General features: G+C 39.0%; 1 protein-coding gene and 1 long non-coding RNA gene across 5 annotated transcripts in view; one reads left to right on the plus strand and one right to left on the minus strand.

Moving 5' to 3' along the window:
- Positions 1-1,298: 1,298 nt before the first annotated feature.
- LOC129144759 (uncharacterized) lies at positions 1,299-15,422 on the plus strand. 2 transcript variants are annotated; one of them, XR_008549302.1, is made up of 3 exons: positions 1,299-1,708; positions 6,774-6,879; positions 14,792-15,422. It is a non-coding gene; the product is annotated as an uncharacterized LOC129144759 (long non-coding RNA). The 2 variants fall into 2 exon arrangements; XR_008549301.1 differs by lacking the exon at positions 14,792-15,422 and adding an exon at positions 13,590-13,991.
- Positions 4,330-18,658, minus strand: part of SKP2 (S-phase kinase associated protein 2) — a 29,258-nt gene continuing 14,929 nt past the window's right edge. For 2 of the 3 annotated variants that reach the window (XM_037530771.2, XM_037530772.2), the window contains 4 exons: positions 16,412-16,542; positions 11,491-11,542; positions 11,210-11,317; positions 4,330-6,134 (listed from right to left, as the gene is read on the minus strand). In XM_037530771.2, the coding sequence (XP_037386668.1) occupies positions 5,921-6,134; positions 11,210-11,317; positions 11,491-11,542; positions 16,412-16,542 (505 nt within the window). In that variant the 3' untranslated portion in view covers positions 4,330-5,920. The remainder of the gene's footprint in view (positions 6,135-11,209; positions 11,318-11,490; positions 11,543-16,411; positions 16,543-18,658) is intronic. The other variant, XR_008549300.1, reaches the window with a different exon arrangement.

An 18,658-nucleotide genomic window follows, 5' to 3' on the forward strand; every position in this document is an offset into this window, starting at 1 on the left:
CTCTTAGTTTTGCCAACATTTTACATGTTCTTGTCCAATTTATGTGAATGTTTCTATATAAAGGTATCTAGGTTTTGATGTATATCCAGAATTTTTTTTTTTAGTTGAGTATTTGCATAGACATGCATAGCAAAGAGTTTAAATGATGCATTAAATAAAGACTAGTATTTTCCCAGAGCTGGATCTAGTTTCTGGTTTGATTTACAAATGATCTACTTAGATACCATTTTTATAAAAAAGTGGAATTCCACACTATAGAAACTTCCCTAATAGGTTTAAAATACCTTCTTGACAAAAATGCCTACTCTATCTTTAATATCAAGGAAATCTAATTGTCCAAAATGGCACCATAGATCTATTGTGTAACATATTAATAGGTAACCTACTGTGTAAAATTGTTCATAAGCCATATTTTTAAAGGTTTTGAAAATGCCTAATGTGTTCCATGTGTGATAATTTCTAACATTTCTGCTGTGTGGTGGGGATTCATATGTAAGGAATGATGAGAAGCAAAAGATGTTAGAATAGTGAAAATGCTTTTATGAATGAGTTACCCTTTTAATGGCAACTAAATGTGAATAAAATGAAAACACTGTTATGTTGTCTTTTTTACTTCATTTACTGCCTTAACTCTTATGGGGTCAGATTTTACCAAAATGCTTCAAAAGTCTTGTTGTCTGTTCCCCACTGCTAAGTATTACTCTCTGACCTGTTGACTTTACTAATTGCTAATATTTGGAACAAAATCATGATGTTATATAATCAGGATCAAGGGCTCACCTGATAAATGTAGACTCTTCAGATAGTTTTGACTTACTACTTTTTATGTTCCATTTGCATTTATATTATGATCCCAGTAAATCAAATCACGTTACATATTTTACTGAATGTGTAGCCTTCAGAAAAGGAAAAATATTGGACGGTTTCACTCATAGGGAAGAATATAGGGGAACCAAATAAGACATTAGGGGAAAAAAATAACAATACAAAACACAATACAATGAAACAAAAACAAACACAATTATAAACCAGAGACATCCTGTAGGGGAGGAGGAGGGAGAGGGATCAGAGGGAGGCAGGAGCACAGGGGACTGTGATGGAGCACGGGTGCATTGGTGAAGGATATTCTATGGGGACTACAACTGGGGAGGGAGGGAAGCAAACATTGTTTAGAAATGAACAATGATGTAAAATATATAAAAAAATAATTAAAAAATAAATGTATAGCCTCCAAGTATGAAGATTTCCATCTCTTTTAAATACCAAAATAATGAGTAAAATTTGTAAGAGCCAGCTAACAAATTCATTGAAAGATAGTCACTTGAGTTGAAAAGACTCAAATATAAATTTAAGAACATATTGTCTATTGCTCTGCTGTGAAAATAATCTAAATTTTAAATGTAAATCACTATTCATTGCATTGTGCCAGTATGCCATAATATCTGCATCATTAGACTAGGAAAGAAGCCACCAAGACAACTGTATAAAAAAGACCCCAGGGACAACGTGACATGCAAATGACATTATGAAAAATATATATGGGGGCATTAGAATAAAGGTACTGTGAGCTATAAGAGGAATCGTTTATTTCAAGTAACAATTTCTAATTGTTTATTTCAAATGCAGCTTATTCTTGACTTTAACTTGGGATGCTGAAAAGACTGTTCGAGGAGACCTCTGAACAATACACAGCTTTCTATACCAGAATGTAAGTTTCTTGGGAGTGGGGAATATGATTTGGGCTTGTACTTTCACAGTGAATACTTAAAACTGGCATAGCTGAGAAGAACTTGCCTATTAATAATGGTTTCATGATATTGAAACTTAACATTTCTTAAGGAGCTTGTGAGAGGGGATTTGATGTATGGATAGCTGAAATAAGGACAGGATTCAATAACCAGGTTTTTAACAAAATGTTCCCTCAACTGCAACTATTTTATCTCCCATACTTGTTTTCTTTGATTGAATATCAGCACACTTTAGTTTTTCTTGGCTTTCACAAGATAATTAAAATATTTTTCATAATTAAGCTTTGTTATATAGTTATTTCCCCCTGCCTCAGGTCTTCCCTTTAAAGGCTTTTGTGAAATGATTCTTCACAAAATGACCCTATTAACTTTTCAGATATGCTCGTTAGATGCATTGTCGTGGATTATTCACTTTACATGTAGTTGCAGATTAAAATATTGCCTAAGCCATACTCCTCTGTATACTTCCTGGCTCTTGCAGCAATGCCATTGTAAATTTAATAACATTATAATCTACTAGTTTTGAGTGAAAAAGGCACTTTACAAGTCAGTATAAATGACCATGTGTTCAGCAAGTGTTTATTTAAAAGATATAAATGCAAGGTCACTGTTGAGATATAATACAGTCTGATGTGCCTACTAAATGTAAGTGGGTGTGGGAATAAGTTGGCTTTATAGTCTTTTCTAAAATTACCATAGTCCCAGCTATTTTAAGACCTCAGTGATTTTAATGCTATAAATTACAAGTTAAATATTTTGGAATTTGGTTTGAGAAGTACCAAATTATTTTAATATTTAAATTTATCAAAAATAACTCAAATATTAAAGCAAAGCAAATCTGTAAAATGAAGTTAATACAGGCTTTAGAGCTTCAATTTGTATGATAGTTTCTTGATATAGAGAATTTGCTGACTTCTTGGTATTATTTGGGTAGGCAAGGAGGGGGAAAGGCGTGGTAATGAAAGGATATTGTCTTTTTGTTTGTTCCAGGATTAGGGTATCCAGTGGAAAGCATTTCTTTCTAGCTTACCTATCCCCTGGACTACTTAGTGCTTCCAAGTCTCTTTACTCCCCTATGCTACTGTTCACGGTATCCTCATTGTAGGTCTTCAGTAAATACTGGATTGAAATTGAGTTCACCAGTGTAGAAGGGAAAAAGATTACTTTATCCAGAACTAAAAATTCTGTACTTGGTTAGAGTGCCCTCATATCTGGAACATGTGACTAGGGTATAAAAGAGGGAAGAATCAAGGGCCACAGTTACATCATAAAAATGACAACCAGGTGTTACATGCTTCTTGATAGAACATAACTCACTACCTATCAAATATCTCCTTGCTAAGGAAAGGAAGCCCCAGATTAGGGTTTTGCAGCACCAACATTACTGACATTTTAGAACAGATAATTTTATTGTGGGGCACTGCCCTACCTATTAAAAGGGTAGTTAGCAGGGTCCTTAGCCTCTGCCTGTTAGATGCCAATAGCACTGCTCCACTTATGACAACCAAAAATGTCTTCAGATGTCTGGGGCTGGGCCAGTGTGGGGTGGAACCACCTCTGACCTAAGCTTTTTTGCTATTTGATTTACCAGTTTAGAGAAATAAAGGCCAGAATAAGGATCTCATTAGCAAAACCCAGAATGTGACACATGGGGCAAATAACAATTTTTTCAATTTATAAACTGCAGACAAAACTAAGATGTGAGAATGTCACTCAGGTACAAACAACAGACCATGTTTAGAGCCTGATCAAAACAAACCCATTTTAAGCAAAAACCAAAAAAAACCATGTTAACACTTGAGACAACTGAGGAAGTTTCAACACCATTTTGATGTTCAATGTTTCAAAATTAATTCAGGAGACTTATCTTTTAGAGAGAGATACTGAAATATTTAGGAAATCATAGGTCTAGGTTTGGCTTCCAAATCGTCTGTGACACTGTGGGGGAGGGTAGATAGATGAGATTTACCATAATCACTACATTTTGCATATATCTAACATTTTTCAAAATTTTAAGGGAAAAAGGAAGCATATGAGCAATTATTTTAAAAAAGGAGCAAAAAACCTGGGTAACATTTAAGAAGAATCATTCTACCATTTGAATGGAGGGGTTCAAAAAGAACTGAATTTCTGAACACCTCTGGGTAGGATAAAATATAGGGTGAAATATTCAAATAATTTCCTAATGAGTAAAATACACAGGATAAGCTGATCAAGTCTGTATTTAAAAAATGCTACTACCTGACTTTTCCTGATAGTACTTGACTGTCACACACTAATCACTTGAATTTCAAATGTTTTATAAATATGCTAGTTTTGGAAGCACTTTAAAGATAATAAGCCTGTATTTTAGCACCCTGTCAAAAAGTATTATAAACAATCATTTAAATTTGACAACAAACATGAAATAGATAGGGCAAAAAGGAGCATTTTAGGGCTTGTTTTGAAGGGTCTTATTTAGAGGGCCGAGACAAATGGCATACCACGCCAAATGCTTTCTAATTTCAACCCTAGTACTTAAGAAGAAGAGAAAAAAAGGAACGTAAATTAGTAGCACGCTCATTTTTATAAAAATGTATTTTATTTTAAAACAAGTCTATAAAAAGTATAAAAGAAATCACATACAAAAATACAGATTACTCTGACATGTTAGCAAAATAGCTTATGGCTGTACTTGAATTCGGAAGTATGTCATATTTGAGGGTATCCAGAAGTCAGAGTCCAACCGATTCTATCGCCAGCCCTTGTCACTAATCTGTAAACAATAATTTCAAGTAGTATTTAGCACTTTTAACTACTATGAAATTGAAACATTATCATTTCCTGTATAACACTACAGTATTTTCCTTAGGTCTCAGCAGGTAAGGGCACTTCACACCATCATTTCTAACATTTGATGGTCTGATTTAAAAAAAATGAATGTTAATAGAAGTGATGGATTTGGCTTTTTTTCCCCCCACTTTGAACATAGGGGGACCTCATCAATTTAAATATGAAGCTAGTGTTTTGTGGTTTTATTTTTTTAAAATAGAACTTAATCCTTTTGCTTCTCTGTACCATTAAAAAAATATTTCTATTCAAAGGTTAACACCTGAGTTTGAACTTTTATGTAGGTGCAACACATGTTTACTGAGCATCATTCTGATCGAAAGGAACATGCATTTCTTCTTAGGGGACTTCAGATCCAGTAACCTTACAAAATGAGGAGTTTCAAACAAATTATTACAGAAGACATTAAAAAAAGGTAATTTAAAATACCTGATTTCAGAGTAATATAAAAATAGCTTCAAGAACTCAGTGGTAAAGGAAAAAGGCAACTTCAGTTCAACATTCCATCCAACATTTAACAATAGAGACTGCCTGGTTACTGCCACCTTTCTAAAACAAAGCAAGTCATTTTAAAAGTTAAAAGAGTCCATGTTAACATAATTTGATCATGAAGTTAGAAGACCATGCTTATATTTCCTCAGCTACCACAGAATTCCAGCAACATAGTACACTGAAGGATGTTCATGTGCATTAGAGGATACTTCACATCAACCTGTCATACAAAACTGCCTTTTGAGCCTTCAAATTCTCCACCAATTCTATACCCCTGGCTGCTTTGTAATTAGGTTTTAAGGTGAATTACCCAGGTAGGGCTATTTGTTTCCAAGAATCTTATTTCAAATCTCTAGGCAAAGTTGAAATGGTATGTTTTTCTTTTCCTAGCCCCAGAAGAGACTGCTTCAAATGCTACAGTCCTATGATTCTTTTTGTTTGCCTCAACACAAATAGCTTATTATTCTTCCAATATATGTCATAAAAGCAATACTGAAAAAGAGAAGTTACCATATAGTCTGTAGATGATTTCTGATGATTTATAAGCTTGATTTTAAATAGATATAATAAGAAGGATACTTGGAAGAGGTGGGTCAGATTTTACTGTTTAAGGAGCCTTGAAATGAGAGGTTTCTCCTAAAATATTAAAAGGCCTACAGATTAGGCTCTAAAGGTATAGCAGTGACAGCTCACGGCAACTCTTCACAGTTTTCTCTCAAATGATTTCTCTAATACACTTGCAGAAGGAAGGCAAAGGGAAAACCAAGAATAAAAATAGCTGAGCACGCGCGCATTTGGGCTTCCTGCCTACTTCCCTGTTCCAAAGGAGACACCATCCGACAATAAATACTTCATACACAACTTGGCTTTTGAAGTGTCAGTCGGCATTTGATGCCCCATATCTCCTGGTTCTTTATGTTACTAATGGTCGGCCTGGCAATGGTGGTGAAATGGGAACAATTAATCTGTAGATGAGGAAGGGCTTCCTTTAACAACTGAAGGGTATTCTCTGGCACGATTCCAAAAACTTGCAGTGTTTTTAGTGTGGGAATTTCTCCAAGTTCACTGGAAAGAGAGAGAGAAACTTCAGAGTCATGGTATCTATGGAAACGGTTCTATTAGAGTTACACAACCCAATTGTTACAATTTGTATCATAGTTTTATAAAATGCAAAGTGACAGCATAATTTGTAATCAACATTGAGAACACAGTAGGGGGACTCAAACCAGAAGGCAGAGGCCACAGCTTGGACAATGAGTCCCAAGGAAACACAGCAGCAGTGAGCATTGTTGTTGCATAAAAACTCCAAGGTCCATTTATCACTAGAATCCAATATTTGCTTCCTTTCTCCATTTTTAATTTATACTTTCTCCATTTTTAATTTTTACTGTGTTGTGAGAAGTAAGCAAAGTAGGGATAGTAAACGTTTTACTGTGCCATTACCTGGAATCACCACAAATTACATGTCTTTAAAGGATATGGATTTATTCTTTATTTGAACTAGGTTCCCCCTCTTAAAAGGAGATGTCAGAGGGTTGACAACTTAATACTCTTTAATAGTAAGTGGTAAAACCTAGCAGTGAATTCAACCAGTGTGTTTTAGGCTGGGTTATGTAGATGAAGAAAAGGATGCCCAACCACACCTTTATGTGAAGCAGTAGTCATCTAACCTCTCTGAACAGTATCATTTTTCTTCTGTCACAGATAAGCCTCATTTTCTCATCGCCTTTGGAATCTCACAGTAGATGAAATACATCTCTGTCAACAGGAAATTCTGGTACACAGGAAAAAAAAGGACCACTTCCCCAAAGTAAGCACTTCTTGGTAGTGATTCTTTTTTCTTAACCCATCTCTGTGTGCTTAGAATTTCATCTCTTTGATCTGTATTTGCTCCAGGTTGGGACATACAGTACAAAGTCTCAGGAAAGGGAATATTTACTTCGGAATTTCAACAAAATTCCACTGCAGATCAATGAACACATCGGTGACCTAGAACTAGAAACATTCTTCGTATTTTCATACTGCCAGTAATTCCTTGAAAAACAAACTTCCCTTATCACAACTATTCTATATATCAATAGCCAATGCATTTTCCTCAAGCCTACCTCAGCTTGTGTTTCTCTCCTGCTCCATACCTTTTGTGTTCCCTTGGTGTTTACAGAACTCAAACTGTTTTCAGCTGTCCTTAAGACCACCCATGCCTAACCTGCTGTCTGCCTCCCCATTCCCCCACTAAATTATTTATTTGGCATTCAATTAGTGTCTGAAACACCATAGATGTTTAGTATATATGTCAGCTGAATACAAGATGAAGGGTAATTTAGAAAATTTTGTCCAAATAGAATAAACACACTTGCACTCAAAAGGAACCGATAGGCTTTGGAAGTCACAAGAGCCTGCAAGAATATCAGGAAGAACAAATTGCCATTGATCTTTCAGTTACCTAATTTCTGGAATATAGAAACAGGAAAACAAAGAAAGGTCGTAATACAGAGGTGTTTACAGTTTCCACTTAAGAGGAAATCCTGCCTCATCCTTAAATCCCCCTTATGTAAAAATTAAGAGTACACAAAAACCTGATAATAATCATGGTGATTTTAGTTCTGGGATATATAAATTAGCTAAATTGTAAGGGACTCTGCAGTCAAAGGTATTATAAGAAAAAACTGTAGGTAGGATTAAAAAACGGAGGTATAGCAAGAGACCAAATGTCCTTGCAACAATATGGAAAGAGCTCTGGTGAGAAAGGAAGGTGCATCATGTACTTGGAATACATTCCCCAGGCAAAAGGGAGTGAGCTGCACAAAATGGGATTATGAATGAAGGACCATTCCCAAGTCAAAAAACAAGAAAGTCTTTAAAGTTTTAAGGAGATCAAATAAACCAAAAAACAAACAAAAAAACCAGTCTTATAGTAGGTGTATCACCTATAACAGAGCAGAGCAAATCTATAAGATGCTAACCACATAACATTGAGAAGTTTTGAAGGAACTTAACCTTATATTCTAGGACAGTGAATCCAGACAGAATACTTTAAAAGATATTTACTTTAAAAAATGTTTACTACATTACCTCCTTGTATTATTTTACTTTTGTAACAACAACCAAAAAAAAATGTTTTGATCTCATCTTGAAAAATAAATCTCTTTCAAACTCTAAGAGAACTGGAAAAGCAAAATAAGACAGTAAATAGAAATGAATCATTTAAGAGCCATTATTTCAAATTTAAGTATAAAAAGAAAATAATGCTTTAAAGATCTGTTTAGTCAACAAAAGATATCTCTAAACCCTTTCACAGGTTCATGATTTCCCTCATCTACATAACCCCGTCTTCCTTATAAAGTCTCAGATTCCTCTACTATAAAATCTACCAAAGGAGTCTTTATTTAGTCTCTCTTAATCTTAGATTGGGTTACTACTATCTCCAGTTTAGGTTTCTTACTTGAATGAGAAATACAGAGTAATTAGAAGTCAGTTTAAATGGAAATGAGACCAATCAAGGAGTAAGGGAGTAAATATAATGAGGATATATGCTTAGCAAGAGAAACCTACTTTCTTAAGTAAAGCATTAATACTACAGAAGCTTCTCAAATTTTCTTTTCCGCTTCTGAGATAAGAAAGAAAAATTTTTTATATGGCTCTCTGGAAATTACTGTTGAGGGCCTCCCTGGTGGTACAGGGGGTTGAGGCGCAACCTATGAGGCTGTCTGCAGCCCTGCAACATGAGTTCTATCCCCAACTGGGAAGCAGCCCACATGGAGCAGCAGACCTCTCCTGACTCGCCTGCTGCTCCCCTCCACAGTGTATTTCGGTCAATCTGCCTGTTCTGTTCCCCACTGTTTCTGGTGAATCCTCTCACCACCCACACCTCTGGCCTGTACCCCAGCTCTTCTATGCATAAATCAATAAATCTTAAAAAAAAAAAAGGAAATTATTGTTGAGGATTCTAGAATTTTAACCATGAATGTCAAATATATCAGTTACCAGAATGACTGAAATAAGAGGGAAAGTCATTTTACCTTGAGAAAAGATAAATGTATAATTACATTATGTCCAACACAACATAATGTTTTTTTTTACCTTAAAGTGCAAAGACCGCATCTATCTTCTCTGTTTTTCACTCTATTCTGGGTGATCTGATTTGTAACTAAACTCTTTTTTTTTTAAAGATTTATTTATTTATGCATACAAGAGCTGGGGTACAGGCCAGAGATGGGGAGGGGGGTGAGAGGATTCACCAGAAATATAGTGGGGAACAGAACAGGCAGACTGACTGAAATACACTGCTGAGGGGAGCAGCAGGTGAAACAGGAGAGGTCTGCCTCGTCATGTGGGTGCTCCCTGGCTGGCCAGGGATTGAACTCATTCTGCAGAGGCTGCAGATTGCTTCATAGTGCAATGCTTAACTCCTTGAGCCACCAGGGAGGCCCCTGATTTGTAACTAAACTCTTAATGCCCCTGTTTCTCTTACTTCGAGATGAGGTTTTGACAAGTCATAATAATGCAGGGAGGGTTCACAGATAGGGCTGTGATTTAGCTACGCCCATGAACAAGTCACACCCCTGCAGGGATTATGATACTTTTATCTTCATGGATAAAAATATCAACATGTGAAGGCTCACAGGCTTCCCCTAGTCTCTGCTCAAAAAAAACATTTGGAGATTACTTGCTTAGCTTCTTTCTCTTTGGCAAAAAAGAACAAAAATATGACACACGGGCAGATTCTCTTGAGACAATCAACCAAAATAGAACAATCACTGTATTCCCCAGGGTCTATACAGCCAAAGCAGCACTATGGCAAGGACAGGAAAGAGCAAATGGCAGAGAGACCTTTTTGGGTAGGTGGGGTACAGGCCCCTTGGATTTCTGGAAGCTAGAAAATAGAAGGGCAGGAAATTTTAGTAAGAGTTCCACATCAGTGAATGTAAATTTAACATCTGAGAGCCTGGAAAGTAAATTTTGGCATCCCTTTTAGTCAGTGCTTCTCCAAACGAGAAGCTCTGAGCTCCAAGATTAATTCAGAAAGTGATTAATTAAAAATATAATTGCTGGATTTCTAATTCTACTAATTATCCCTGTGTAGCTGAAACATCTGATTTATTCATTCATTTTGAGACTAACTTCTAAGAGCCAAGCCAATAATTTGAGGACTACATCAATTCTTCCTTCAAATTCACCTTCTTTGCTGGGAACCAGAAGGGAAGTTACCATCGCTGGGATAGTGAGCTACATGGTCTCATTTGGGCGATATTGGTTGGAATAAGAAAGAAGGGCATGTGACTATATATCTGAGATACTGACTTTTGGGGGTTTTCAAAAATTACTATAAACATTTATACTTAACATGAAGAATTTTCTAGCCCTTTGAAAGGAAGATTTTGTAAAAAGATGATACTAGATGACTTGGGTAAAGCATGGTCCTAATAACAAAGGTGGAACAGATTCCTTGTTTCTTTGAATTCTGTGATTTTGTGCAGCTACTCGTCAGCTAAAAAATAAACCTAAATTAGATACAGACTATTTTATATCTGTCCAGGTGACTTAGGATGTAGACTCAGCTCAGTCATTAACTCACTATATAGTTTTGGGTAAGTTACTTTACATTTTGGACCTCAACCTCTCTACTATTCAAAGAGAGTATCAGACTGTTGTGATACTCAGCACTTATAAGTCCCTATTAATCTCCTCCCTTGGCTGCCCAGGACAGACATCACTAGAATACAACAGAACTTCCCCTCCATGCTAAGATGATGGCTTTTGGAATCAACTGGAGTTGATTAGAAAAATTTGGGGGAAAAAATACACTATGGGTCTGTCTCCCTAATTATATTCTGAGCTCCCTGGGTGGAGATAAAGGCTATATATGCTACTACCTTTGTCAAGTCCTTGACAGATATGGTGTTCTAAGACATAAACCCATTCGCAACTAAATAATAAATCTTTAGCGAACATTAACAGTCAACTTTACCAGACACATCAAGCAAAAAATTCTGCCTTGGATTTCCTATTTTGCTGGTCTTTACTAATCAGTTTTTCTTACACTAATATTCACTGTTAATCTACTATTAATAATTTTAATACTACATGACATCTCTTCTGGTCCCTGCCTTCAGCTACTTTTAGAAAACAAAAATACTTACAGTAAAGTCTCAGGTATTATATCATAGCACCGACTGAGAGACAGGTGTTGGAGGTAGCTGAGCTGGTAAAATTCCTCAAAGCAATCATTTGTTAACATAGCACTATCACTGTAACAGAGCAGAAGAAGAGATTCAAAACCTACCCATCCACCCTAGAGGGAAAAAACTATAGAAATAGTCTACTACTTAGTTCCTTTAATTCAACATACGAAGATTCTTTCTTCATTCAATGAGCTATTATACTTTTCAATTTTTATTTTTGAAATCAATTAAAAAAATACCTTAAGTCTAGGTGGACAAGATTGGGACATCTTCCAACTAAGGTAGAGACATCTAGGAAAAAAAATGATGGTCATCATGAAATAATGAACAAGACAAGGGCATCTGCTAGCAATATCGTTACTTAACATCATGCTAGAAGTTTATTAGAACAATGCAATTAGAGACAAACATCTTTAGAAAGAAAAAACAAAATTATCACCTTAGCATTTAAGATTTTCTATACAGAAAATTCAAGAGAATCACCCGAGGAACTATTGGACATCGTAAGAAAACATAAAAATGACAAATAATCCACAGATTATGTATCAGCAATATCTACCTGGAAAAATAAAAATAAAACAAATCCCATTCACGGTAGAAAAAAAAGGCAAAAGCAAACACCACTATATATAAAAAAACCCACAAAGATAGCACTTAAAGTCAAAGGGGGCACTCATGGATTATTAAAAGATAATACTGCTACCAAAACCTGAAAAATACATTTCTCAATTCAAGCAATATATTCAAATAAAGTCCACATATATTAAACAGTTCTACATACAAAAATATTGGTAATTACTGACTGGATCTTGAGACAAAGGGTTTCTGTACATGGAAGAAAACAAAGGAAACACTGATAATTCACTACGTAAAATCTTAAAACTTTACCATGTTAAAGCAAAATGAAACATAAATAGAATTAAAGTATCACAAAAGTTGGAAAGTACAGACAGTTGTCATATATAAAGAATAATAAAGATAAGCAGTGAACATGACAGATACTTTGCAAAAATAGAGGAAGAAATATAAAATAAAATATTGCTTTTCAGCCAGTGAATGAAAAAAATTCCATTATAATACTCAAAATTAGTAAAATGTAATAAAGCAAGTGCCTCCAGTATATAAGTAGATATTTATTTGCAAAGATTTATTTTTATTTATTTATGCATACAAGAACTGGGGTGTAGGCCAGAGGTGTGGGGGATTCACCAGAGACAGAGTGGGGAGCAGAACAGGTGGATCTATTCAAATACACTGGAGGGGAGCAGTGGGCAGACAGGAGAGGTCTGCTGGGCCATGTGGGTCACTTCCCCAGGGATTGAACTCTTGGCAATGGCTGGTGATATCTCGATAATGCTGAGACTTAACCCCTTGCACCCCCAGGTAGGTCCATAAGTAGGTATTTAATTTTAGATAGATTTTTCAGGATGGCACGCTGTTTTCTGTTTTTTTTTTGAGGATGAAGTATTTCAAACACATAAAAACTCCCATTCATCCAAAGAAAGGGAGATGGGGGAGGAAATATATTCTGATGTTAACTGCAGTTGTCAGGCTCGGTGGGATTATATAATTTTTCAGAATTTGGAACAAAGTCACATGAGCTACTTTGTAATCAGCAAATCAATCAATCAATGTCATTTATTTAAAAAAAAAAACAACTCCATTAATGTTTGAGGTTTCTCTCCTGTACCTTTAGTCCCATGCCCTCCTTGAATCCCAGGTTTGCATTTTCAATGTGACTGGCATCTCAAATTTATGCCTAAAAACAAATACTTGATTTCTCCCCTAAATCTGCTCCTTCCTTAAAGTCTCTGCCATCTCAGTAAGTGGTGACTTCACTGATCCAACCAGTTGGGTAAAAACCCTGGGAGTCACACTTGACTGTTTTTTCTTACATCCCACATTCAATCTGCTCCTAAATCCTGCTGAGCCTGTTTTCAAAATAGATCCCAAATGCGATCATTTGTCACCACCTTGAATGTAACCACCCTGCTTTGCTACAGCCTTTCCTCAACAAGGCACGAGGATAAGACTTTTAATAAAGCAAGTCAGATCATATTATTCCTTGCTCAGAATACGCCCAGGGCCTCCCATCTCAGAAAAACCCAAATCAAGCTTTTGTTTTGGATTACAGAGCCCTTGGCTATCCCATCTACTGCAGTCTTCCTTCCTCCTTCTTGCTGGCCCCTAGTTCTAGAACCTTCTCTGCTCATATGTCTATACAGCTGCTCCTTCACTCATTCAGGTCTCTGCCCAAATGTCGCTTCCTCAGAGGGGCTTCATCCAGCCCCTTGCAGTCACACTCCGCCTGCTTACTTGCTTTCTTTTTCTCCCTCAGATTTCCCTGCTTTCATTACATTTAGTTACTTGTTGATGGTCCGGTGCCCCCACTAGAAGGTCAGCATCACAAGAGTGACTTCATCTGTTTTGTTCACATCTCCTGAGCCCAGTGCGGGGCTGTGTGCATTACAGGAGGCGATGACTGTCTGCCGCATGGCCACGCAGTGAACAAGAGCGCACCGCCATCCCGAGTGACACCCAGCAAGCCAGCAGCAAACCCCAAACCAGACATGACTTTATGTAGACACCAAGTGGGAATGAACGAAACCACCGCCCCACCCTGGTTTTATTACTTTTTTAATATTATTCTATATAGCTTTTATTATTCTATATAGCTTTTATTCTATTTTAATTTTTTAAAATTTTGATGTGCTAACATTGGTCTACAACACTGTATATGATTGAGAGGTGCAGGTTCACATGCCCTCAGGCCTGTGTTCCGGCACCACACCCACCACGGTCCACTGGGTCCCCTCTACACTTTGCTCTCCACCCTCCCAAGAACAAAGTCTTGGGGGCAAAAACAATCAGTTTTCTTCTCCAGTCCTCACTGAAGCCCAGCTGGTCCTCAGTGAGGTTAGCAAACAGCACCCCCTCCAGGTTCCTTCTTCATTTCATCACAAACTAGAGATCCACTTATGCCCACACCTAATCTAACCTACCATTTTAGAGGACAAGCAACTTCAGCTAGAGAAGTCAACTCTGAGGCCTAAAGATTTCACTCAGGGCTTACCAATCGCCCACAGGGAGCAGCAATCACAGCTTGGAATCAATGACTCCCCCTTTGTGCCAAGAATGGTCCAGCCTGGCATTGCTTTATCAACCCATTTACTCCTTACTGCTACTATAGAAGTGGGTTCTAGTACAGTCTTCACTTTATTAATGAGGAAACTGCTCAATAGGGAGGTTAAATAAATTGCTGAATGCAACCTAGTAAATGGCAGAATGGGAACTTGAACCCAGGCAGTGGGCCCCAGGTCTAGGAGCTAAAACAAAGTCCCAATTAGCATCTGGGTAGTGATAATGTGTGCCACTGTGAAAGACATCGATTTAAATCACTGATTCCCACTTGTGTATAATCGAGAACACGAACATGTTCCCTTTCTTCTGCATCCTTATCCTTGCCCCGATGGCAGCTGGTATTTTATTACCTACTATTTTTGCCAAAACTCGGTAAACAGGCGATCTGTTCTTTTGCAGAGGAACAAAGAGAAGTGTTATAAGCCAAACTTGGACAAAATTAATAGCTGCTTGCCTACAGCAGAGTTTCTTGACCTTGCACCCAGAACCTCCATTCATTTCAGGAGAATTCTCAGTAAAGTGGGAATTTTGGAGATTCTTCCCTTCTTGTCTCCCGAGGATAAAGAAGGCAAAACCGACAAAGGGATTCACCGTGAAGAGGCTGCTTACTGTGGGGAATTCAACAGACCCAGAAGAAATTTGGCAGGAGCTGCCCAAAGCTTGAGAATGAGGCCTAAGACTTGACTCGCGATTCCACTTGAGAAACCTTGCGAGTACACACAAAGCTTTGTCTGTCCTTTAATAAAGGGAAAGGCTGGAAAGATTCTAAATGTCCACTACCAGGAGATCAACTGAGTGAATTATGGTTGAGTCGATACCAATTATTCCATATCTACATAAATGAATATCACACAATCACAGGAAACAGGGTTATCTGAGAAAAAGCCTATTAGAAAGTATGCCACACACTATGTTCCATTTGAAAAAACACTTTGTACAGGAAAAAGTTGGCATGGTGCTAATGAGATCACTGATAATTTATCCTTGTGTTTGTCCCCCTTGTCTTTTTCCCCCAAGAATATTACATATTCTAGAGAATGACTATATAATACTGTACACAGATCTAAAATAAATTAGTGCTTAAAGGGGAAAAAAAGTAGATTACTATGTGTGGAGGGGAGGAATTAAGAAAGACACACAGGGGCCTCCCTGGTGGTGCAGGGGTTAAAGTCTCAGCGCTATCAAGCTATTGCCAGTCCCTGCGGCATGAATTCAATCCCCTGCCAGGGAGCTGACCCACATGGTACAGCAGACCTCTACTGTCTCACCCGCTGCTCCCCTCAGCAGAGTATTTCAGTAGATTCACCTGTTCTGCTCCCCACTCTGTCTCTGGTGAGTCCTCTCAACCCCCAACCCTCCCCACCTCTGGCCTATACCCCAGTTCTTGTATGCATATAGAAGTAAAAATAAGCCTTTTTTTTTTTAAAAAAGACACACAACTGTTGCTTATACAGATCTATAGAAAAATGTCCCCCTTGTCTAAGACAGAGGCGTATAGTTTGAGCAAAGGACTCAAATCTCTGGCTGCTGAGGAGACACTAGTTCATTTTCTGTATTCTGACCCATCTTACTTAGCGAAGAACCACCCCATGTCCTTGAGAAGTGGTTTCCAACTACTACTTAAATGTTAAAGATACATTCAGCAAATGATTGATTCCAATCTTTTCAAAAGGAATCCAAACTATAATAAAACCCACTCAGGTGCTCTAACGCCAACATCAGATCACCAAATAGGACTGAGGTGCTGTCTGTGCTTAACTAATTCGACTTTGTGCAGGAAGTCCTTCTGCTTGAAATACATTATTTGAAAGGATAAAGGTTTCCACTTTTAGACTCTGGATTCAAATTCTGACGCTACCCCACTAGCTGCTGGCCTTAATCTAATCCTTCTAATCAGCTGCTGCCCTCTGCTGAGAAAAACGAGGAACAACACTACACTTCCTGGCTCAAGAGAGAGGTGATGTACAACAGCACCTGCTATTGCTGCTGTTGTGGTTAAGAGACCACAAGAGGTCTTACCTGATCTCTGGAGATTCTTTCTGTAACCGCTAAGATTGATCTGGGTGATGGTATTTGACACATGCGCAACAGCCACTTGCACATGCTTTTCAGTGAAGTCAAAACACCAGGAGAGGTTCAGCTCCTCCAATCTGTACACAAAGCAACAAGGAAAGCATGAAATCTTCGCATAGGAATGAGCTCTCTAAGCAGCACTGGCTCAAGCAGAAACAAAAGAAAACACAAGCCACAGACTCTTATTTTACACACAGGGCCCCTGCTTCTCTAAGCAGCTACCTTTGCTCCAACTTTGCCCCAGAAAGTTGTCAGGGGATCTGAGTGACTGTCTTAGTGAATGCCGCCCCCTTGTGGGAACAGAAAGGAGCACGTGCCTCAACCTTCAAAATTGGTTCCAGAACTAGAGGTAGATATTCCGGCCTTCTTGTTTTCTTTCCCAACTCAAGTTGGTAGCAAACCACCACAGAACTGAGCAATCACTTGAGATGTTTTAAAAAGTTGATGGGGGCCTCCCCGGTGGTGCAGCGGTTGAGCGCTGGGTTGCGAAGCTGCCCGCAGCCTCTGCGACGCCGGTTCAATCCCAGGCTGCTCCCCGGCCACCGAAGGAGGGTCCCGCATGGCGCGCAGACCCCCCCCTGCCGCCCGCTGCTCCCCTCAGCAGTGTACTTCAGTCCTTCTGCCTGCTCTGCTCCCCGTTCTGGCTCTGGTGAATTCTCTCACCCTCCCGCGCTTCTGACTGTACCCAGTGCTTGCATAAACAAACAAACAAATAAATCTTTAAAAAAATAAAAAATAAAAAGTTGATGGACTTGACTAAATAAAAGATGCTGACACTGCAAAAAAGCGACTTCATCTTATTTGGCCTCAGCTAACTCAGCAAACGAGGGGCCTAAAAACAATGTCTAGTCATTAAACCGCATACCCCTTCTGGCATTACTGAGTAATGTGGACTGTACCGCTTACTTCACTGATAGTATTTTGTGAACTATGTCTCCCCTCACTTAGTAACACCCTAACTGTATCCTTTATTTATGATGGTTTTAATCCTAGCACGCAAATTTAAGGAGTATGTTTGCTATGTACCAAATTTAACCAAAACCTCTAAGCTAGGTCTGTAGATATTATAGGGAGAAAACCGGACCTTGTGTACAGTCAGGTGCAAACAGATTAATTTCAATGCTACTAGTGAAACCTCATAGCACAAGTTGTGCGAGAAGACTGGTTCTTTTCCTCCAGCTCCAGGAGTTGCTGCATGCGGGCAGCCCCTCCCTCTGTGCTTGATCCCAGAAGTTGCTTGTGGACAGTGCAAGCGGCAGTGTCTGATGGGCATTTTGCCCCAATGGCCCCACTGGGGCTTGGGCTGCAGGCGGAGGTCAGCAGAGATGGCAGATGGTAGTGGTTCTCCTACCACACCATTCCTGGGCAAGCAGCCATTGGTTCAGGGATGCAGGGAGGAGCACGGGGCCCCTCGGGGCAGCTCCAACACTGTGGCTCCTCCAGCTGCAGGCAGTAGAGAGCCATGGATTTGGTGCCTGGATCGTGGAGGGACAGATCAGGTGCGCGCTGTGAGCTGGTTAGTGCTGTGGTCCAATCCGCCATAGGATTGAAAACGGCCTGCTTGGAAGGCAGGCTCTGATGTACTCTTCCTTAAAAAGGCTCTGTTCCTGACCTCCGAAGAAGAAAGAAGGACTAGCAGCCGACCTCTGAAGAAAGAAAAGAAGCCGAAAACAGCTTCCCAAATCCAGGGCCACCACCCTCAGGCCCTGCCTCTGACACCGCCACAAAGGAGCCCCAGGGGCCAGGACTGGTGTCCCAAAGAGCTGTTTGTTGTTGGTGTGGGACAACGACTCCAAAGAGCTATTGACACAGTGATTTTGACAGTGCTGCTTCTTAGTGACCACTGGTGACCAGCACTACTGGTCAGTGCTGTTGATGGGTGACCGGAACTCCTTGTCCAGGTCACCTGAGAACTGTTAGCTTCTCCTGATTATCGAGCAGCACCTTTGGTGCTGCTGCCTTCACTGCTGACTGGTCCAGTGTCCGGTGCTGTCCAGTAGGCTTCTGCAGTATCATCTCAGTGGCCCTGCACGTGAGCACCTCAATTGTGGTGAGTTGGATACTGGCCCCCTGCTTGCCAGCAATGCACGAGCTCCAGGCCTCTGCTGGTGGGGCAGCGCAATCTTGAATGAGCAGCCTTTTGCTGGGATATCCTGAACACTGTGGACACTATCTGGGGTGAGAGAGCCGACC

The sequence above is a fragment of the Talpa occidentalis genome, unplaced genomic scaffold (genome assembly GCF_014898055.3).
Source record: "Talpa occidentalis isolate TD23 unplaced genomic scaffold, MPIMG_talOcc4v2.1 talOcc4.6, whole genome shotgun sequence".
Taxonomy (NCBI): Eukaryota; Metazoa; Chordata; class Mammalia; order Eulipotyphla; family Talpidae; genus Talpa; species Talpa occidentalis.